We start from the raw sequence: 22,206 nt of genomic DNA, 5'->3' as shown, positions 1-22,206 counted from the left end.
GGCAGACAGTGCAATCTGCCACAAAGACCGTGAGCGCCGAACAGTCTGTTGTTTACCGGGCGCTCGGGTTCGTCACATCGCGGATCGGGTGGACAGATTTTTGGGTGGGGCTGGGGAAGACCCAGCTGTTATGGTACACGTGGGTACCAATGACATAGGCAGAGGAAGATGGAAAGTCCTAAATGATTTCAGGGACTTAGGAGCTAAGTTGAGGACTAGGACCTCCAAGGTGGTATTTTCAGAAATACCACCTGTACCTCGAGCCACACCAGAGAGGCAGCGGGAGATTAGGGAAGTTAACAAGTGGCTGAGGAGCTGGTGTAGTAAGGAGGGTTTCGGGTTCCTGGTGAACTGGGCCGACCTCTCAGTCGGCCACCAGCTCTATGGTAGGGACAGACTGCACCTAAATGGGGAGGGTGCAGCCGTACTGGGTGAGAAGATGGCCGAAAAGTTAGAGGGGCTTTTAAACTAGGGAATGGGGGGGGGTACAGATGTATAATTAGCCAGTGGAAAGCAAGATTCAGAGGGCAGAAATGGGGGCATTAGCGGTAGGGTGTTCGGAGCTCCTAAACCCGGGGGGGGGGGGGTATGGGGAAAAATCAGGAAAGCAGCCTAAAAACATCAAATGAGGATATATGTAACCGGTCAAAATTACAAGGTTTGTATACCAATGCCAGAAGCCTGGCTAACAAGATGGGAGAGCTGGAGCTGCTGATGTTTGAGGAGGACTTAGATTTTGTGGGGATAACTGAGACTTGGTTTGACAGCTCTCATGACTGGATGGCGAGCATTCAGGGGTATTCCCTTTATTGCAGAGATAGAGAAGGTAAAAAAAGGGGAGGGGTATGTCTGTATATTAAGAACAGTATACAGGTAAATATGAGGGATGATATTAATAATGGAGCTATGGACGAGGCAGAATCCCTATGGGTAGAACCTCAAAGGGAAGGTGTGACGAGACCAACCTCGCCACATTGCATTGGAGGAGCCTGGTTGCCCGCCTGCTGCCTTTGGACTATGGACCAGGTTTTAAAAGACTTTGGCTCCATGGCGATTAAACTGTATTCGTGGGGTCTGAGTGCCATTCACCTAATAATGTGCACTCAGACCTGAGCTATCTGGGGATATGTGACATGTCTATGTTTAATGTATAAAAAGTAACTTTATATATTTTAAAGCATAATACTGTATTTTGGTCCCCATGTGTGTAATGGAGTTTCGCTGTGAAAACTAGCTTTAGCTGCAGAGAGAGGGGGGGGGTGGTTTCCAGCAGCCCCCTCCTGAGGAATGTCTACTGATTAACTGAGGCTATTGATAAACATGTTAATGAGCTCACCTGGCTGTCTACTAAGGGAGGAAGCCAGGATGCATTGTGGGGATGTTTTGCTTCTGGGAGTCTGTAATGTGATACATGTCTGTTTGTGTTACAGTCTTCCATCTGGTCCCCTACGGGAGTGTCCACCAGGTGGGAGACCTGCATAAATACAGGGGCAGGGAGCCCTCAATAAACATACCACTGCTTGACCTTCCACACGGAGCCTTGTCTCGTTCTTGGGGGGATTCACTGTATGCTGTTGGAGACCGATTGCTAGGAATGTAAGCTGATGTATGCTTCTCCTGTTCGTCTGCTAGCAGCTATTCGTGAGGTTCCAGGTTGGAGTGCTATATTGTATCCAGTTCGGGAGTGTGATCTCCTGCAAGTAGCTGTGCCTGCTCTCTCAGAAAGGGGCATATCGCCTAAACGGATTTTAACCCCTTGTCTGCTGAAACGGTCCGTTACACCTGGGAACAAAGAACATGGAGGAAAAATGGGAGTGCTTCAAAAGCATACTTACCAAAAGGGATTGACCAGTGCATTCCAAAGGGAAATACATTTAAAAGAGCAAAACTAAACCCTGGGTGGCTAAACTCCAACATAAAAATGCATATAAATGCTAAAGGAAAGGCCTTCAAAAATACAAGACTGAGGGGTCATTGGCAGCATTCAAGCATTACAAAGAATGTAATAAGAAATGTAAAGATGAAATCAGGGCGGCTAAAATAGAACACGAGAGACATATAGCGGAAGAGAGTAAAAAGAACCCCAAGAAACTCTTTAAGTATATAAATAGTGTTGAGCGAACACGGACTGTATTTTTCGGGTCCGTACCGGATAATTTAATTTTTGTTACCCGGACACGGACCCGAAAACTTTACTGTATGTTCGGGTTTAAAACCTGTGTTCGGTAATTTTATTTCCTGTATGTAATGGCGCGGTTTTAATGGCAGGCTTTCAACAGCCAATCAACAAGCGTTTAACTGGTGTGCCATAGAAGCCATCACAGCCATGCCTACTAATGGCATGGCTGTGATTGGCCAGCTGAAGCATGTGACCCAGGTCTTTATAAGCTAGAGACACAGCGCGCTGTGCGTCAGTCTGCTCTAGTGTAGGGAGAGAGCACACACAACGGTGCTGGCTGCTGCTGATTAGGGACAGACAGGGAAAAAAACATTGTGCCCGAAAAGAATGCAGGGACAGGTCGGAGTGTAGACAGGGAAAGATATTTGAGCATTTTAGGGACAGGCTGGAGAGAGTAGGCAGGGAGAGATTAGGAGACACAGGACAGAACAATCGTCCGTTAGCGATCTACATCGATTTTGCTGTGTGGGGGGTGGTGCAGTGAACGATCCTTTTGCCCTCACTTGAGCCCACTGAGGAGGAGGAGGGAGAAAAAAAAATATTTTTATCAGTCTGTTGTGTGCAGCGTTCAGCTATATTTTACTACAGAGTGCTGTTCTAATCTGCTATTTAAAAATTACAAATTTAAAGGGGAATTTTTTTAAGAGCGCTTGCCATGCTCTTAACTACATTTTGCTGCCATTTGCAGCACTCTAGCCCTTTCCATTGGTTTTTTAGAGCCATTTTAGTGCCTGAAAGTTCGGGTCCCCATTGACTTCAATGGGTTTCGGTGTCCGGGTAAAGTTCGGAAAAAGTCCGGGTCACGGACCCGGACATTTTTTTCAAGTTCGGCCGAACCCGCCGAACACGGACATCCAGGTGTCCGCTCAACTCTATATATAAACAGTAAGAAAGCGAGGCCAGATGTAACAATCCTATAGGCTCACCTGAGTCAGAGGACTGCTGGCCGGAGGTAGGAGTGGAGCCCAGTGGCAAAGACCGCAGGCAGTTAGTAGGTGCTGGATACCGGATGGACACAGTGTAGTACTCTGATGAGGACACGGGTTCACCTGAGGTGCGGAAACTAAGTGCTAGCTGGTTTTCACTAGAGCCCCTGATGGTGGGGATAGACTGCGCTGCAAGCTAACACCAGGACGCGGTCCTCAGGATCACCCAGCCAGGCAGAGGGCAGGTTCGGTCCGAAGGCGGAGGAGCAGACAAGGGATAACCAGAGAGAAGTCAGACGAGCCAAAGGTCGGGGCGGGCAGCAGTAAGCATGGTCAGACAATCCAGATCGGCAACAGAGGTAGCAGTTCAGTAGGTAGGGACAAAGCAGAAGAGTAGTCGGTAGTCAATTCCTGGTCAGCGTTGGATTTGTGGTAGTAGATAAGAGCAGCAGGTGAGGAGTAGCTTGATCAAGGTTCAGGAGCTCAATAATCAGCAATCTGGAGTGCAAGGGGCTGGACTTATATAGGGAAGTACCAGGTGTGGGGAATCAAGGGTGATGAACAAGGCTTGGCAAGACTAAGGTTGAATTAATAGGTTTCAGGGAAGAATGTCCAGAGAGGACGGTAGCCTAGTAAGCAGGGCTACTGCCTGGGATGTGGCTGGTCACAGGTTCGAATCCCGACACCAGAACACATTGGCCCCATAAAAGACGATGAGGGAGTTTTGGCCACAGAGGACAGAGAAAAGGCGGTAGTGTTAAATAATTTCTTCTCTTCAGTCTTCACAAAAGAATTGGGGGGCTACACTAACCCAGCTTGTAAGGCCAACAGTGGTGGCTGGTGCTCAAAATTTTTGAGGGGGCGCAAAAAGAAAAATGTAATAGGTATTGATTTGCGGCAAACAACGCAGTGAAAAATTGCGTGACTTTGACGTCATACAAGTGTGAAAGGGGCCTTCAGTAATCAAGGAACAGTGCCTTGAAAAAGTATTCATAGTTACCGCTTGACAGGCAGGGAGGGGGGTTTGTTTAGAGTGGAGAGGCAGGGAGGGGGGTTGTTTAGGGTGGAGAGGCAGGGAGGGGGGGTTTGTTTAGGGTGGAGAGGCAGAGAGGGGAGTTTGTTTAGGGTGGAGAGGCAGGGGGTGGGTTCGTTTAGGGTGGAGAGGCAGGGAAAGGGGTTTGTTTAGGGTGGAGAGGCAGGGAGAGGGGTTTGTTTATGGTGGAGAGGCAGGGAAGGGGGGCTGTTTAGAGTGGAGTGGCAGGGAAGGGGGGTTGTTTAGGGTGGAGAGGCAGGGAGAGGGGTTTGTTTAGGGTGGAGAGGCAGGGAAGGGGGGTTGTTTAGAGTGGAGTGGCAGGGAAGGGGGGTTTGTTTATGGTGGAGAGGCAGGGAAGGGGGGTTTGTTTAGGGTGGAGAGGCAGGGAAGGCGGGTTGTTTAGGGTGGAGAGGTAGGGAGGGAGGGTTGTTTCGGGTGGAGAGGCAGGGAGATGGGTTTGTATAGGGTGGAGAGGCAGGGAAGGGGGGTTGTTTAGAGTGGAGAGGCCGGGAAGGGGGGTTGTTTAGGGTGGAGAGGCAGGGAGAGGGGTTTGTTTAGAGTGGAGTGGCAGGGAAAGGGGGTTTGTTTAGGGTGGAGAGGCAGGGAAGGGGGGTTGTTTAGGGTGGAGAGGCAGGGAGAGGGGTTTGTTTAGGGTGGAGAGGCAGGGAGGGGGGTTGTTTAGGGTGGAGAGGCAGGGAGGGGGGTTTGTTTAGGGTGGAGAGGCAGGGAGAGGGGGTTTGTTTAGGGTGGAGAGGCAGGGAAGGGGGGTTGTTTAGGGCGGAGAGGCCAGGGGGGTGGGTTTGTTTAGGGTGGAGAGGCAGGGAGGGGGGGTTGTTTAGGGTGAAGAGGCAGGGAGGGGGGTTGTTTAGGGTGGAGAGGCAGAGAGAGGGGTTTGTTTAGGGTGGAGAGGCAGGGTTGGGTTTGTTTAGGGTTTAGAGGCAGGGAGAGGGATTTGTTTATGGTGGAGTGGCAGGGAGAGGGGTTTGTTTAGGGTGAAGAGGCAGGGAGGGGGGTTGTTTAGGGTGGAGAGGCAGGGAGGGGGGTTTGTTTAGGGTGGAGAGGCAGGGAAGGGGGGTTGTTTAGGGTGGAGAGGCAGGAAAGGGGGGTTGTTTAGAGTGGAGAGGCAGGGAAGGGGGGTTGTTTAGGGTGGAGAGGCAGGGAGGGGGGGTTGTTTAGGGTGGAGAGGCAGGGAGGGGGGGTTGTTTAGGGTGGAGAGGCAGGGAGGGGGGTTTGTTTAGGGTGGAGAGGCAGGGAGGGGGGTTTGTTTAGGGTGGAGAGGCAGGGAGGGGGGGGGTTGTTTAGGGTGGAGAGGCAGGGAGAGTGGTTTGTTTATGGCGGAGAGGCAGGGAAGGGGGGTTGTTTAGGGTGGAGAGGCAGGGAGGGGGGGTTTGTTTGGGATGGAGAGGCAGGGGGGGTTGTTTAGGGTGGAGAGGCAGGGAAGGGGGGTTGTTTAGGGTGGAGAGGCAGGGAAGGGGAGGTTGTTTAGGGTGGAGAGGCAGGGATGGGGGTTGTTTAGGGTGGAGAGGCAGGGAAGGGGGTTGTTTAGGGTGGAGAGGCAAGGAGGGGGGGGGTTTGTTTAGGGTGGAGAGGCAGGGAAGGGGGGTTGTTTAGGGTGGAGAGGCAGGGAAGGGGAGGTTGTTTAGGGTGGAGAGGCAGGGATGGGGGTTGTTTAGGGTGGAGAGGCAGGGAAGGGGGGTTGTTTAGGGTGGAGAGGCAGGGAAGGGGAGGTTGTTTAGGGTGGAGAGGCAGGGAAGGGGGGTTGTTTAGGGTGGAGAGGCAGGGAGGGGGGGGTTTGTTTAGGGTGGAGAGGCAGGGAGGGGGGGTTGTTTAGGGTGGAGAGGCAGGGAAGGGGGGTTGTTTAGGGTGGAGAGGCAGGGAAGGGGGGGGGTTGTTTAGGGTGGAGAGGCAGGGAAGGGGGGGTTGTTTAGGGTGGAGAGGCAGGGAAGGGGGGTTGTTTAGGGTGGAGAGGCAGGGAGGGGGGGGTTTGTTTAGGGTGGAGAGGCAGGGAGGGGGGGTTGTTTAGGGTGGAGAGGCAGGGAAGGGGGGTTGTTTAGGGTGGAGAGGCAGGGAAGGGGGGGGGTTGTTTAGGGTGGAGAGGCAGGGAAGGGGGGGTTGTTTAGGGTGGAGAGGCAGGGAAGGGGGGTTGTTTAGGGTGGAGAGGCAGGGAAGGGGGGGGGGTTGTTTAGGGTGGAGAGGCAGGGAAGGGGGGGTTGTTTAGGGTGGAGAGGCAGGGAAGGGGGGGTTGTTTAGGGTGGAGAGGCAGGGAAGGGGGGTTGTTTAGGGTGGAGAGGCAGGGAAGGGGGGGGGTTGTTTAGGGTGGAGAGGCAGGGAAGGGGGGGTTGTTTAGGGTGGAGAGGCAGGGAAGGGGGGGGTTGTTTAGGGTGGAGAGGCAGGGAAGGGGGGGGTTGTTTAGGGTGGAGAGGCAGGGAAGGGGGGTTGTTTAGGGTGGAGAGGCAGGGAAGGGGGGGGTTGTTTAGGGTGGAGAGGCAGGGAAGGGGGGGGTTGTTTAGGGTGGAGAGGCAGGGAAGGGGGGTTGTTTAGGGTGGAGAGGCAGGGAGGGGGGTTTGTTTAGGGTGGAGAGGCAGGGAGAGGGGGTTTGTTTAGGGTGGAGAGGCAGGGAAGGGGGGTTGTTTAGGGCGGAGAGGCCAGGGGGGTGGGTTTGTTTAGGGTGGAGAGGCAGGGAGGGGGGGTTGTTTAGGGTGAAGAGGCAGGGAGGGGGGTTGTTTAGGGTGGAGAGGCAGAGAGAGGGGTTTGTTTAGGGTGGAGAGGCAGGGTTGGGTTTGTTTAGGGTTTAGAGGCAGGGAGAGGGATTTGTTTATGGTGGAGTGGCAGGGAGAGGGGTTTGTTTAGGGTGAAGAGGCAGGGAGGGGGGTTGTTTAGGGTGGAGAGGCAGGGAGAGGGGTTTGTTTAGAGTGGAGTGGCAGGGAAAGGGGGTTTGTTTAGGGTGGAGAGGCAGGGAAGGGGGGTTGTTTAGGGTGGAGAGGCAGGGAGAGGGGTTTGTTTAGGGTGGAGAGGCAGGGAGGGGGGTTGTTTAGGGTGGAGAGGCAGGGAGGGGGGTTTGTTTAGGGTGGAGAGGCAGGGAGAGGGGGTTTGTTTAGGGTGGAGAGGCAGGGAAGGGGGGTTGTTTAGGGCGGAGAGGCCAGGGGGGTGGGTTTGTTTAGGGTGGAGAGGCAGGGAGGGGGGGTTGTTTAGGGTGAAGAGGCAGGGAGGGGGGTTGTTTAGGGTGGAGAGGCAGAGAGAGGGGTTTGTTTAGGGTGGAGAGGCAGGGTTGGGTTTGTTTAGGGTTTAGAGGCAGGGAGAGGGATTTGTTTATGGTGGAGTGGCAGGGAGAGGGGTTTGTTTAGGGTGAAGAGGCAGGGAGGGGGGTTGTTTAGGGTGGAGAGGCAGGGAGGGGGGTTTGTTTAGGGTGGAGAGGCAGGGAAGGGGGGTTGTTTAGGGTGGAGAGGCAGGAAAGGGGGGTTGTTTAGAGTGGAGAGGCAGGGAAGGGGGGTTGTTTAGGGTGGAGAGGCAGGGAGGGGGGGTTGTTTAGGGTGGAGAGGCAGGGAGGGGGGGTTGTTTAGGGTGGAGAGGCAGGGAGGGGGGTTTGTTTAGGGTGGAGAGGCAGGGAGGGGGGTTTGTTTAGGGTGGAGAGGCAGGGAGGGGGGGGGTTGTTTAGGGTGGAGAGGCAGGGAGAGTGGTTTGTTTATGGCGGAGAGGCAGGGAAGGGGGGTTGTTTAGGGTGGAGAGGCAGGGAGGGGGGGTTTGTTTGGGATGGAGAGGCAGGGGGGGTTGTTTAGGGTGGAGAGGCAGGGAAGGGGGGTTGTTTAGGGTGGAGAGGCAGGGAAGGGGAGGTTGTTTAGGGTGGAGAGGCAGGGATGGGGGTTGTTTAGGGTGGAGAGGCAGGGAAGGGGGTTGTTTAGGGTGGAGAGGCAAGGAGGGGGGGGTTTGTTTAGGGTGGAGAGGCAGGGAAGGGGGGTTGTTTAGGGTGGAGAGGCAGGGAAGGGGAGGTTGTTTAGGGTGGAGAGGCAGGGATGGGGGTTGTTTAGGGTGGAGAGGCAGGGAAGGGGGGTTGTTTAGGGTGGAGAGGCAGGGAAGGGGAGGTTGTTTAGGGTGGAGAGGCAGGGAAGGGGGGTTGTTTAGGGTGGAGAGGCAGGGAGGGGGGGGTTTGTTTAGGGTGGAGAGGCAGGGAGGGGGGGTTGTTTAGGGTGGAGAGGCAGGGAAGGGGGGTTGTTTAGGGTGGAGAGGCAGGGAAGGGGGGGGGTTGTTTAGGGTGGAGAGGCAGGGAAGGGGGGGTTGTTTAGGGTGGAGAGGCAGGGAAGGGGGGTTGTTTAGGGTGGAGAGGCAGGGAGGGGGGGGTTTGTTTAGGGTGGAGAGGCAGGGAGGGGGGGTTGTTTAGGGTGGAGAGGCAGGGAAGGGGGGTTGTTTAGGGTGGAGAGGCAGGGAAGGGGGGGGGTTGTTTAGGGTGGAGAGGCAGGGAAGGGGGGGTTGTTTAGGGTGGAGAGGCAGGGAAGGGGGGTTGTTTAGGGTGGAGAGGCAGGGAAGGGGGGGGGTTGTTTAGGGTGGAGAGGCAGGGAAGGGGGGGTTGTTTAGGGTGGAGAGGCAGGGAAGGGGGGGTTGTTTAGGGTGGAGAGGCAGGGAAGGGGGGTTGTTTAGGGTGGAGAGGCAGGGAAGGGGGGGGGTTGTTTAGGGTGGAGAGGCAGGGAAGGGGGGGTTGTTTAGGGTGGAGAGGCAGGGAAGGGGGGGGTTGTTTAGGGTGGAGAGGCAGGGAAGGGGGGGGTTGTTTAGGGTGGAGAGGCAGGGAAGGGGGGTTGTTTAGGGTGGAGAGGCAGGGAAGGGGGGGGTTGTTTAGGGTGGAGAGGCAGGGAAGGGGGGGGTTGTTTAGGGTGGAGAGGCAGGGAAGGGGGGTTGTTTAGGGTGGAGAGGCAGGGAAGGGGGGGTTGTTTAGGGTGGAGAGGCAGGGAAGGGGGGGGGTTGTTTAGGGTGGAGAGGCAGGGAAGGGGGGTTGTTTAGGGTGGAGAGGCAGGGAAGGGGGGGGGTTGTTTAGGGTGGAGAGGCAGGGAAGGGGGGGGTTGTTTAGGGTGGAGAGGCAGGGAAGGGGGTTGTTTAGGGTGGAGAGGCAGGGAAGGGGGGGGTTGTTTAGGGTGGAGAGGCAGGGAAGGGGGGTTGTTTAGGGTGGAGAGGCAGGGAAGGGGGGTTGTTTAGGGTGGAGAGGCAGGGAAGGGGGGGTTGTTTAGGGTGGAGAGGCAGGGAAGGGGGGTTCTTTAGGGTTGAGAGTCAGGGAAGGGGGGTTGTTTAGGGTGGAGAGGCAGGGAAGGGGGGTTTGTTTGGAGTGGAGGCGAGGAGGGATTTATTTGGGGTGAAGAGGCAGGGAGGGGGGAGGAATTTAGGGTTTGGGAACCCCAGAGCTGCCAATCACTTCCCAGCGTACAACACCCAATAGCCCCCACCCCCCTCCATGAAGCCCTGCAGCAGCTGAAAGTTGGGAATGTTAAGGTGGAGAGGTGGGGGGATGGGGCTTTGTTTGGGATGAAGAGGTAGAGAGAAGGGAGGAATTTGGGAACTCCATAGCTGGCAATCACTGCCCAGGACCACAAGACCCAGCAGCCCCACCCTCCCCCCTCCATGAAGCTCTGCAGATTGCAGAAGCTGAAAGTTGGGAAAGTTATCAGAGGTGGGGGGAGGGAGAGCCTGGATCATGGCAGAACACATTACTCTCTGACACAGTAGAGCAGTCACTCGCTCGGCAGCCGCCTGCAGAAGAGCCAAAGGAGGGAGAAGCATGTTGCTGGGAACAGTCACCAAGAACGGAGCTAAGGGGGAGAGGCGGGGCCAGCAGGGGGGAAAGTGTATGTGGACTGGAGACACTCAGATGCTTAACCCTCACAGCTGCAGCCCCACACCTATCATCATCATCATTGGGAGGTATGCTGCTGCTGGCTGGGAGAGGAGGAAGAGGTGTCCTGGTAAGACTCTGACACTAAGTTCCCCACCGGACTCCGCAGTCCCGCACACAGGAGAGAGAGGGGGCATTGAGGCAGCGCCTGCTTCAATTTCACTTACCTGCTCGTCTTGTGCTGGCTCTCTCACGACCGGACCGACTGCTGCTGCTCTCTGCTGCTGAAGAGTGACGGCCGGGAGTCGGGAGAGACGTCTCCACCAACCACGCACGCCGCTGCTCCTCCTCGCTCTGCCGGGAAGGTGACGGGACGGTGAGTGACGTCAGCCGGGATGTCCTGTATGATTGGTCCAGGCTGAAGTCTGGACCAATCACAGCCAGGACATCCAGAAAGTGGGGAGTGTCGGGGCGCATTGCTCTGCGCCCCGATGACCCCCCAGAAGGTGGGGTCAAAAACCCTACCCCCCCATACCCAGCACTAGGTCCGGCGCCCCTAGTGGGCGAAAAATATAATTTTTTTTTTCTTCTTTTTTTTTCTTCTTTTTTTCGGGGGGGGGGGGGCGGCGCCCCTGCGCCCCCTGTCGGCCGGCCACCACTGGAGGCCAAACTAAAAAACACACCTCAGGAAATACCGCCATGGCTAACAGAAGATAGACTTAGTAACTAAACTAGAAAAACTTAACATAAATAAATCACCGGGACTGGGTGGCTTGCACCCGAGGGTTCTTAAAGAGCTCAGCCAGGTGATTGCCAGACCATTATTCTTGATCTTTAAGGATAGTTTACAAATGGGTATGGTGCCAGCTGATTGGAAAAAAGCCAACGTGGTACCAATATTTAAAAAGGGGCTGAGATATATCCCTGGTAACTATAGGCTGGTCAGCCTAACATCAGTAGTCTGCAAGATTTTGGAGGGGATGTTAAGGGACCACATACAAGACTTTAGTAATGAAAACGGTATTATTAGTAGTAATCAGCATGGATTCATGAAAAATCGTTCTTGCCAAACCAATCTATTAACCTTCTACGATGAAGTGAGCTGCCACCTAGATAAAGGTAAGCCTGTGGATGGGGTGTATCTGGACTTCGCAAAGGCCTTTGACACCGTTCCCCACAAACGCTTACTGTTCAAACTAAGGAAGGTAGGTATGGACCATAAGGTGAGTACCTGGATAGAGAACTGGCTCCAGGGGAGGTTGCAAAGGGTGGTGATTAATGGGGAGTACTCAGGTTGGGCGGGTGTGGAAAGTGGGGTCCCCCAAGGTTCTGTCCTGGGACCAATCCTGTTTAATTTATTCATAAATGATCTAGAGGAGGGGATATCCAGTACAATCTCAGTATTTGCAGATGATACTAAACTAAGCATGCCAATATCTTCTGGGCAGGATGTGGAAACCTTACAAGCGGACCTGAACAAAATTATGGGGTGGGCAACTACATGGCAGATGAGGTTTAATGTTGAAAAATGTAAAGTAATGCACTTGGGTGCCAGAAACCAGAAAGCAAGCTACCTACTGGGGGGGAAACCTCTGGGTGAGTCTAGGATGGAAAAGGACTTGGGGGTACTGGTAGACAACAGGCTTGGCAGTGGCATGCAATGCCAAGCCGCTGCAAGCAAAGCCAACAGAATACTGGGTTGTATAAAAAAGGGGATTCACTCCAGAAATAAAGAGATTATTCTCCCACTCTACAAGACTCTGGTCCGGCCACATCTGGAGTATTCCGTCCAGTTCTGGGCACCGGTCCTCAGGAAGGATGTGCTGGAACTGGAGAGAGTCCAGAGAAGGGCAACAAAAATAATTAGGGGAATGGAGGGCATCAGCTATGAGGAAAGACTACAAGCACTGAACCTATTCTCTCTGGAGAAGAGACGATTGAGGGGGGATATGATATCAATGTACAAATATTGTACTGGCAACCCTAGCATATGGAAAAACCTATTCAGAGAAAGGAAATACAATAAGACACGTGGCCACTCCCTAAAACTAGAGGAAAGGCGGTTTAACCTTAAAATACGCAGGGGGTTCTTCACTGTGAGAGCGGTAAGGATGTGGAATTCTCTTTCGCAAAAAGTGGTATCAGCAGGGAGCATTGATAGTTTCAAAAAACTATTAGATGGGCACCTTAAAGACCACAACATACAGGGGTATACAATGTACAGTTAACAGCAAACACACACACACACATCATAGGTTGACCTGGATGGACTGATGTCTTTTTTCAACCTCACTAACCATAAAAACGCTTCTCCTCCAGACACATTGTATGCCCTCTAGTCCTCATGCAATCCTTCCGACTGAATAGCTTTTTTTCTATGCTGAGATCCCCATTGAGATATTTATAATTTGCTATCATGTCCCCTCTCAGGCGTCTCTTCTCCAGGGAGAATAAATCAAGCGATTGCAGACGCTCCTCATAATCAAGGTCCTCCAATCCCCTAATTAGTTTAGTTGCCCTTCTCTGGACCTTCTCCAGCTCCAACACATCCCTCCTGAGGACTGGGGACCAGAACTGGACAGAATACTCCAGATGTGGTCGGACCAGAGTTTTATAAAGTTGAAGGATTATAGACTTATCTCTGGAATACATCCCTTTCTTTATGCATGCTAATATTCTGCCTGCTTTGGCAGCTGCCGCTTGACATTGCATGCTATTGCTTAGTCTATCCTCTACCAGGACTCCCAGATCTTTCTCCATTTTTGATTCCCACAAAGGTTCCCCCCCTAACGTGTATTGTGTTTTTATGTTTTTAGTCCCCAAGTGCCAAACCTTCCACTTCTCCACATTAAACCTCATTTGCCATGTCATTGCCCACTCCGTTATTTTGTCCAGGTCATTCTGTAGTATATCTGCTTCATGCTGTGCAGTTATTGCCCTGCCCAATTTTGTGTCATCTGCAAAAACTGATATAGAGCTACTGATCCCGTCTTCAATGCTATTTATGAATAAATTGAACAAGGTTGGTCCCAGGACTGAGCCTTGGGGGCCCCCACTTACCACCTCAGACCAGTCTGAGTATGCGCTGTTTATTACCACCCTTTGGACACGGCCTTTTAGCCAGTTCCGTATCCAAGAGCAGACTTTGCGGTCAATGCCTGCAGACCTTATTTTATAAATTAAGTGCTTGTGAGGAACTGTATCAAACGTCTTAGCGAAATCCAGGTACACCACATCCACTGGTCTCCCTCTATCTAGCTCACAGCTCACCTCCTCGTAGAAAGAGATTAGTTTGACAAGAACGCCCATTTGTAAACCCGTGCTGATTACTGCTGATAATGTTGTTGTCTTTAGCAAACAATGGATAGAGGCTTCTACTCACTCTGGTGTCAACACCCTCAGCCTTGTATTCTCCCACCGATGCCCTCCATGCATCCTCTCCAACAATCCTCTCCCTCTAAACACCACTATTTACATCCCGCCGAGCGCACAGTCAATAGGTTGTTAGGAAGCGAGACCAGAAAGCCGGTCACTACGTCCTTAACAACAAATGAGTCATGAGCTGTCAGTGGGCATCCCCGCTGACAGCAGAATGTAAAAAAAAAAAAAAAAATTGCCGGCAAGAAAAAAAATGGGAAAAATTGGCGTGGGGTCCCCCAAAATACATACTAGGCCCTTTGGGTCTGGCATCAATTTTAAGGGGAAAACCCATGCCAAAATTTAAAAAACAAATGGCATCAGGTCCCCCTAGAATTTATACCTGATCCTTATCTGAGCATGCAGCCTGGCAGGCCAGAAAAGGGGGGGACAAGCGAGTGCCCCCCTGAATCATACCAGGCTACATGGCCTCAATATGGGGGGGGTGCGCCCCAAAGCACCTTGTCCCTATGTTGATGGGGACAAGGGCCTCTTCCCCACAACCTTGGCCTGTGGTTGTGGGGGTCTGCAGGCAGGGGGCTTACAAGAATAATGAAACCACCTTTAACAAGGGGGCCCCCAGATACCGCCCCCCCCCCCCCCCCCTATGTGAATGATTTTGGGGTACAATGTAAATGTTAAATGAGGCTATGAGCCAGTTTTTCACAATTCCTTTCATAGAAAAAAATAAAAAAAACAATGTCCCCCGATGTAGAACCATCGTCATTCACGATGCCCACTGCATCTCTGGACCCCCCAAATAAAACACTCCACCCTTAACCACTTAAGCCCCGGAAGATTTTACCTCCTTCCTGAGCAGGGCCTATTTTGCGATTCGGCACTGCGTGATTTTAACGGACAATTGTGCGGTCGTGCGACGCTGTACCCAAATGAAATTGACGTCCTTTTTTTCCCACAAACGGAGCTTTCTTTTGGTGGTATTTGATCACCTGTGCGATTTTTTGATCATGCGCTATAAACAAAAAAAGTGTGACAATTTTGCAAAAATAACAATATTTTTCAAATTTTTTTATATGAAATTCCCAAAAAAAAAAAAAGTAAAAATCTAAATTTTTTAACATTTTAGTCCAATTTGTTTTCTGCTACAAATGTTTGGTAAAAAAAAAATTGCAAAAAGCGTATTTTGATTGGTTTGCGCAAAAGTTATTGCGTTTACTAAGGGAAAGATTTTTGTCATTTTTGTTGTTTTTTTTTTTTTAACGAGTAATGGCGGCGATCTGCGATTTTTTTTTTGCGGGACTGCGAAATTGCAGATCGGACCCTTGACTAAAATTTATGACACTTTTGGGGGTACCAGTGAGATTACTACAGTAATCAGTGCTATACATATGCACTGTTACTGTAAAAATGACACTGGCAGGGAAGGGGGTAACTTTATTTGAGAAGGAGGGGTTAAGTGTGTCCCTAGGGGCGTGCTTCTAACTGTGATTGGATGTGGCTTTTCATGTAACAGCAGAGATCTACGGTCCTACATAGCAGGACCGTATGATCTCTGCTGTTACACAAGGGAGATTGACAGGCGGCTTTGTTTACATTAGCCGCCTGCCTTTCTCCCGATGTAATGGACGATCGCGAGTGACCGGCGGACATCGCTCACACACGCGGGGGGCCCGTGAGCTAGCAGGAGCGCGCCTCTGGCGGCGCACACTCGCTCGCTCCCTAGAGCCTCACAGGCTAGCGACGTAGTACTACGTCACTTTGCCTGTGAGGGGCTGACTGCCGGCGTAGATAGTCGTTAGGCAGTCGGCATGTGGTTAATAAGGAATGACAGTCTGACAGTTCTTAAACTGGTAAGGAGCAGGGCCACCTGGTGACATCATCTGGTGCTTCCCCCTTGTGATGTAACTGACTGGTGCATGCTGGATTGATGACATCATAAGGGGCAGGGCCACCAGGTGATATCACCTGCCCCTTACCTATTTAAAAACTGTCACCCAGCGGAGCAAGCATTCGAGAGTCAGCCTTCCTCGTGGGCGGAGGGTATTTGTTTCTCTTTTTGGCTTGGCGGTGCAGCGGTCGTTGTGATTGATGATGGATCTAAATCAGGGGACATTGTTTTTTTATTTTATTTTTTTTATAAAGGAACTGTCAAAAACTGGCTCATGTCTTTATTTTTGACATTTTTTGGTAAATGAGGGTCAGGATCTGGGGGCCCCCTTTTTTAAGGGGGCTTCCAGATTCCGATAAGCCCCCTGCAGATCCCCCCTAACCCAAAGCACACCCCCATGTTGAGGGCATGTGGCCTGGTATGGTTTGGTTCATTAAGAATTATATTTTGTACAAAAAAAATTGCAAACATGAAAAAATAATAAAAAAAAAAACACGCACACAGAAATTTGTGGTGTTGGGTGTACACCCAAACGGACGGAGTTCAAGCCGAACTTATGCCCGTCCCAAATCATTTGCCCATCCCTACTCCCTGTTATCTCTCGCCTTGACTACTGCAACTCAATTGCTTACCTTTACATTGGCTATCCCGCCTCCAGTCCCTCATAAATGCTCCTGCCAGACTCCTCCACCTTACAAACCACTCAGCATCTGCTACCCCTCTCTGCCAATCCCTCCATTGGCTGCCACTCACTCAACAAATTTAAATTAAAAATACTAACGTTAACTTACAAAGCCATCCACAACTCGGCACCAGCTACACCACTAACCTGGTCTCAGTATGCCAACTAAATCATCCTCTTTGTTCCTCCCAATATCTTCTGCTTTCTAGTTCCCTTGTCACCTCATCCCACCTCCAGGACTTCTCCCGAGTCTCTCCTATCCTGTGGAACTCTCTACCCCAATCTGTCTGACTATCTCTTACTCTATCCATCTTTTGGTATTCCCTGAAAATTAATCTCTTCAGAGAAGCCTATTCTGCCCTCCACTTAACAACTGTAATTTTATTTTCTCCATCAGCCCATCCCCCACAGTTATTACTTTTTGTATCACTTGACCCTCCCTCCTAGATTGTAAGCTCTAAAGAGCAGGACCCTCTGATTCCTCCTGTATTGAATTTTATTGTAATTGTACTGTTTGCCCTAACATTGTAGAGCCTGCGCAAACTGTTGGCGCTATATAAATCCTGTATAATAATATATGACTGCCTAGTCCAACCTTTCTCAGCCAGGGTTCCTCCAAAGGTTCCTAGGGGCTCCTTGTCACTTCCTTGGGCTGTATATGGAAGTGTCACCTACCAGCCGTTTCTGGATACTGAAGCTTGTAATCATTGCACAATTTTGTTTGTTCAATATATTTTTTATTCCAATTTTAATTTTAACAAGAGTGCAAAAAAAAATAAATGAAATAGTAAAGAAAGAAATCCAATTGGTGAGGAAAATGACTTGTCTGGAATGTGGAAGCGGAGTCGGTAATAATTTACATTACATTATTATAACAAAGTATTGTAGAAAAGATCACACCATAGAAAATGGGGGAAAGCAGAAAATAAACCCGGATATGAAGGTGACATTTGTGTACGAGGAACACCTTAACAATTACCACCATTTTATTCTCCAGGGCCTCTGCTTTCAGAAAATATATGTTTGGGGGTTTTATCTAATCTTCAGGCCCAAAATCTGCATTTTACCATGTGTGCAAAAATAATGCAAACACAGCTCTGGTATTTATGTCCTTCAATGTGTACTGTACTCATAAATATTTGGGTGTCATCTCAGGGATTTGTATGACCCCCCCCCCCCCCCCGACATAGGAAACTAAGGGGGTCTATGCAAAGAATATGTTGGGTGAGTGTGACAAGCATGTGTCCAGCTGTGACAAATTCTGGCCGTATTCTAATAAACACAGTGACTTCCTATAATCGTCAGCTCCAACTAGTGGCCATAATGAGGTATTAGTTCCAAAATACCTCAATCAGGAAAAATAGTTCAATACCGCATTATGACCACTAGATGGACCCAATGATCATAGGAAATCACTGAATGAAATCAAATAAGAACAACATTTGTCATAGATGAATGAATGCTTGTCATATTTGTTCATCTATTTTATAAAAACTAAACATGTAAGTGAAGTGGTAACTATTGAGCCAATCACTTCATCAATCCACACATAATATCTCCTTTCAAAGGGAAAACAGAAATTATTTACAGAAAATCAAACATAAATATTTTCCTACCAATAACCTCCACCCAGACAAGATATGTAGAAATATAAAGACAAGCGGTGTTACCTCTCGTGCCGCACTCCGCCAAGCCACCCAAACCCACACAGGAGCAAAGGAAAGAAGTTCTCACCTAGTTTATCTCAGAGTTCTCCTTCCCTCCTGTTGGGGAATGGGAGAAGGATGGACTGAAGACAGAAAGACACGCTTCGGGGTCACCACTGGTAAGTAGAGCCTTGAAATGAAGGACATCAACTTCAGAATTTCTGTCTTGTCTGTGTAAAGTTTACTGATAAAGATATATGGGATCTCACAGCTTCTAGCTCTGTAACCCTCTATATCATTATCAGTAACCATCACACAGACAAGCAAGACATTCTGAAGGCGATTCCTTCATTTCACAGCTCTACTTACCACTTTACACCCCAAAATTTACTCAGCCAATGAAAAGCCAACACGGTACAACACTTCATCCATGTCTTTGGTGATCTCTGATCTCCCTATCAACGGTCTCTTACATCATGAAGATCAGCCATGGAGTATATCTGAGGGTATATCAGGGTGTGCTTCTTCCCCACATGTCCACCAACATTCATAGAGAAGACATTTCCCGCACTCAATGTACTAATACACCTCAAGGGTTGTGTTGGATCCCTGATGTACAGGAAGACAGGACTTCAGTGAGGAACAATTCCCTCACTCAGGACAGGAAAGTGGCTTCTCCCCCATGTGAGTTCTCTGATGTCTGGAAAGACTGGACTTATCTGAAAAACATTTCCCGCACTCAGGACAGGAAAACGGCTTCTCCCCCGTATGAGATCTCTGATGTGTATAAAGAGTGCACTTCTGTGAAAAACATTTCCCGCACTAAGAACAGGAATACGGCTTCACCCCTGTGTGAGATCTCTGATGTCTGTGAAGATGAGACTTCAGTGAAAAACATTTCCCGCAGTCAGGACAGGAATGCGGCTTCTCCCCCGCGTGAGATCTCTGATGTATGTAAAGATTGAACTTCTGTGAAAAACATTTCCCGCACTCAGGACAAGAAAACGGCTTCTCCCCTGTATGAGATCTCTGATGTATGTAAAGATGGGACTTCTGTGAAAAACATTTCCCACACTCAGGACAGGAATGCGGCTTCTCCCCGGTGTGAGATCTCTGATGTGTGTAAAGATAGGACTTCAGTGAAAAACATTTCCCACACTCAGGGCAGGAAAACGGCTTCTCCCCCGTGTGAGATCTCTGATGTTGGTAAAGATTGGACTTCTGTGAAAAACATTTCCCGCAGTCAGGACAGGAATGCGGCTTCTCCCCCGTGTGAGATCTCTGATGTGTGTAAAGATCAGACTTATGTGAAAAACATTTCCCGCACTCAGGACAGGAATGCGGCTTCTCCCCCGTGTGAGATTTCTGATGTGTGTAAACATAGGACTTCAGTGAAAAACATTTCCCACACTCAGGACAGGAAAACGGCTTTTCCCCCGTGTGAGATCTCTGATGTTTGTGAAGATGAGACTTCTGTGAAAAAGATTTCCCACACTCAGGACAACAAAACGGCTTCTCCCCCGTGTGAGATCTCTGATGTGTGTAAAGAGAGGACTTATGTGCAAAACATTTCCCACATTCAGGACAGGAATGCAGCTTCTCCCCCGTGTGAGATCTCTGATGTGTGTAAAGAGAGGACTTATGTGCAAAACATTTCCCACATTCAGGACAGGAATACAGCTTTTCTACCATGTGAGATCTTTCATGTCTATTAAGATAGGATTTAAAACGAAAACATTTCCCACACTCAGTACAGGAAAACCTCTTATCTGTTGGAAGGACGGCACTGTCCATCACAGTCTGAGGTTCCTCAGGATAAGAGGAATACGATGGTCCGGCACCATCCCTCACAGTCTGAGGTTCCTCAGGATAAGAGGAATATGATGGTCCGGCACCGTCCCTCACAGTCTGAGGTTCCTCAGGATAAGAGGAATACGATGGTCCGGCACTGTCCCTCACAGTCTGAGGTTCCTCAGGATAAGAGGAGTACGATGGTCCGGCACTGTCCCTTACAGTCTGAGGTTCCTCAGGATAAGAGGAATACGATGGTCCATCTACACTGTGTGGTGTCGGATGGACATTTGAGGTAGCCAGGTTTTCTCCTGGACTATACTGTGTGATGTCCTCATCTACTTTACAGTCTGGAGACAAAGTGAGACAATCCTCTGAGGTTTTCCTCATCTCCCATCCATCTACTAAAATAGAAATACAAAGATTTTTACTAGACATCAGCAGATTGGTTCTCCTAAACCAGGACTCCGCCCACATCAGGCAGCGTTGTCTCTGAGGATCTTACAATTCCCCTTTAAGGTAACTAGTAAATGGTAGAGGGTGACTAGGTGTCCAAGTCAAGACCTGCTATATGATAGTAAATGGCAGTCTCAGACTCACGCCTTGATGTGCGGGACACCTACTCACTATCTACCGATATAAAATGTCCAGCTGGTAGAAAATGAGTGTAACAAAAGAGAATCCATATTATGTGTATATATAGCAGTGGGTAGAGGGCAGAGAGCAGAAGTCAGGACTATGTAATGTACAATATAAGAGTATATAGTGCAGGGGTCAGGAGTATGTAATGTACAACATAGCGTATATAGTGCAGGGGTCAGGGGTATGTAATGTATAACAGAGTATATAGTGCAGGGGTAAGGATTATGTAATATACAATATAAATTATACAGTGTAAGGGTCAGGACTCATAAGTCAGGCACAGCCAGTGAATAGCAGAGTAAGTAACCTATTCTAGTACAAACCCCCCAAAATTGACCCTCCTAGCACAATCCCCTTCTCCCACCCTCTCCCAACACAAACCACCCATGAATCCCCACTTCTAGCACACATCCAAATTTCCCTTCCTAGAACAATTCTTAGTCCTTCCTGCTCCTTAAATTCCTCCTCCCAACACAGATCCCTTCCCCCCGCAATAGCCTTGCGGTCCCACCTCGCACTATACCACAGTGCCCAGGGCAGCTTTCCCTCCTGCCCACCCCTTGTCCCGACCCTGACCCCAGGTGCCTAGATCTAGTAACTCCTCTGGTGAAAATGAACATTTTGCTGCCAGCTGAACCCCAGAATCTCCATAAATCCAGTCTAGATATATAAATTGTGTCTGCAGCACAGAGAAGGAAGATTATCCGAGAGAAATACAGGAATACAGGACGGGGAACACAGCTCAGGAAAGTGACCAGGGTATTACAGGCTGATATCACCCAGTCCCCGCCCTACTCTGGACCAATCAGTGAGCAGTATGGGTGGAGAAATGTATTTAGTGTTAATGACCCACCTGTGCTGATCTCTGTAGGAGTGTCCTCCTCTATAAATGTCCCCGTTATTCCATCCTCCTCCATAGACTGCTGATCATCCCTATCGTACCTCTCTTCTTCTTCTGCTTTAACCTCAAATTCTATATCGATTGGATCTCCGCTCTAAATCAAGAAAATAATAGCAGAGGTCATCTGTAAAGAAAATAATAGCAGAGGTCATCTGTAAAGCATAAGCTTCAATATTGTGACATCACATTTTAAAAAAAATCACTTCAATGAGTCCATGCTCTAGATGCTCCGTCCCACCAACCTTGTAACAGTGAGGGATGGTGTGACCTTCCTGTGTGGAATCCTGGGAATACAGAGGACGGGGACATCTCTCTGGTGGGTTCCTGGTATTAGGTGGCTCCATCATATCCTTGTGTCCTTCTGAAAACTCCTCCATCACTCCATACTCCTCATCCTCCTCTTTATACTCTTCTTTAACATCAATATTATAATCCCTGAGCTTTCCACTCTGAATATATAATAAAACATTCATTGTAACAAATATACTGTATATAAATCAACTATCAGTAATTGTTTCTCATCTACCTGATGATGGTGAGGGATGGTGTGACCTTCCTGTGTGGAATCCCGGGAATACAGAGGACGGGGACATCTCTCTGGTGGTTTCCCATTACTGGATCCATCTGTAGGAAACACACACACTGACTGAATACATTGTTTCTATGTGTTTATCAGATGATGGGGGATCTAGGTGGAGCCTCCGTACTGCTCTCTCCTTTACAATAAAGTCTCCTCTTACCCGGTGATGTGAGGGGCGGCTGATTCTCCATCATGACGTCCTTGTAGAGATCCTTGTGTCCTTCTAAATACTCCCACTCCTCCATGGAGAAATAGACAGTGACATCCTGACACCTTATAGGAACCTGACACACACAATGATACAGTCACCACCCAGACACATCCTTTGTCTGTTACTGGATAATGTCCCAGAATTCCCAGCACCGCTCACCTCTCCTGTCAGCAGCTCCATCATCTTCTTGGTGACTTCTAGAATCTTCTGCATGTTGTGTCTCTCAGGTTTTAGGGAGTCACATGGAGGCACTGTGATGGTCATAGGATCACCTGACTTCAGAGGAGAAAATCTCTGTATTGAGGAACCAATAGGAATATCATGTTAGAATCCCAGAATCCCCCTCACCTCTCTGGTCAGGTCTGTGTTTTATTAATAGAGATAAGAGTGATGTCATGTGACCTCCCAGAATCCTCCTCACCTCTCCAGTCAGCAGGTAGATGATCTCCAGGGTAAGGTTTAGTATCTTCTCAGTCATGTGACTCCGGTCCTCCTCCATCCTCATTGGTGCCGTCATTTGATCTATACAGGTCTCTT

General features: G+C 49.7%; 3 protein-coding genes and 1 pseudogene across 4 annotated transcripts in view; 2 read left to right on the top strand and 2 right to left on the bottom strand.

The window, feature by feature from the left end:
• Nucleotides 1-22,206, top strand: part of LOC309550245 (uncharacterized protein) — a gene marked incomplete at its 3' end in the record, with an annotated part of 2,091,994 nt that overhangs the window by 1,351,675 nt on the left and 718,113 nt on the right.
• LOC309548840 (uncharacterized protein) overlaps nucleotides 1-22,206 on the top strand; it is a gene marked incomplete at its 3' end in the record, with an annotated part of 295,113 nt that overhangs the window by 2,671 nt on the left and 270,236 nt on the right. The gene's annotated exons all lie outside the window — the stretch shown is intronic.
• Nucleotides 18,112-19,236, bottom strand: LOC309548853 (annotated as a pseudogene). The gene has a single exon. The product of its transcript is annotated as an uncharacterized misc_RNA (transcript).
• On the bottom strand, nucleotides 21,551-22,198 carry LOC309548852 (gastrula zinc finger protein XlCGF66.1-like; the record flags this gene model as incomplete). The annotated part of the gene is made up of 3 exons (XM_082248787.1): nucleotides 22,091-22,198; nucleotides 21,829-21,963; nucleotides 21,551-21,742 (listed from the first exon to the last, which is right to left on the bottom strand). Exons 1-3 carry the CDS (start codon nucleotides 22,184-22,186, stop codon nucleotides 21,551-21,553), a joined length of 423 nt encoding a protein of 140 aa, XP_082104913.1. The 5' UTR covers nucleotides 22,187-22,198.

This window comes from Pelophylax lessonae (genome assembly GCF_965119305.1).
Source record: "Pelophylax lessonae genome assembly, chromosome: 3".
Classification (NCBI taxonomy): domain Eukaryota; kingdom Metazoa; phylum Chordata; class Amphibia; order Anura; family Ranidae; genus Pelophylax; species Pelophylax lessonae.
This window is presented reverse-complemented; position numbering and strand designations above follow the sequence as displayed.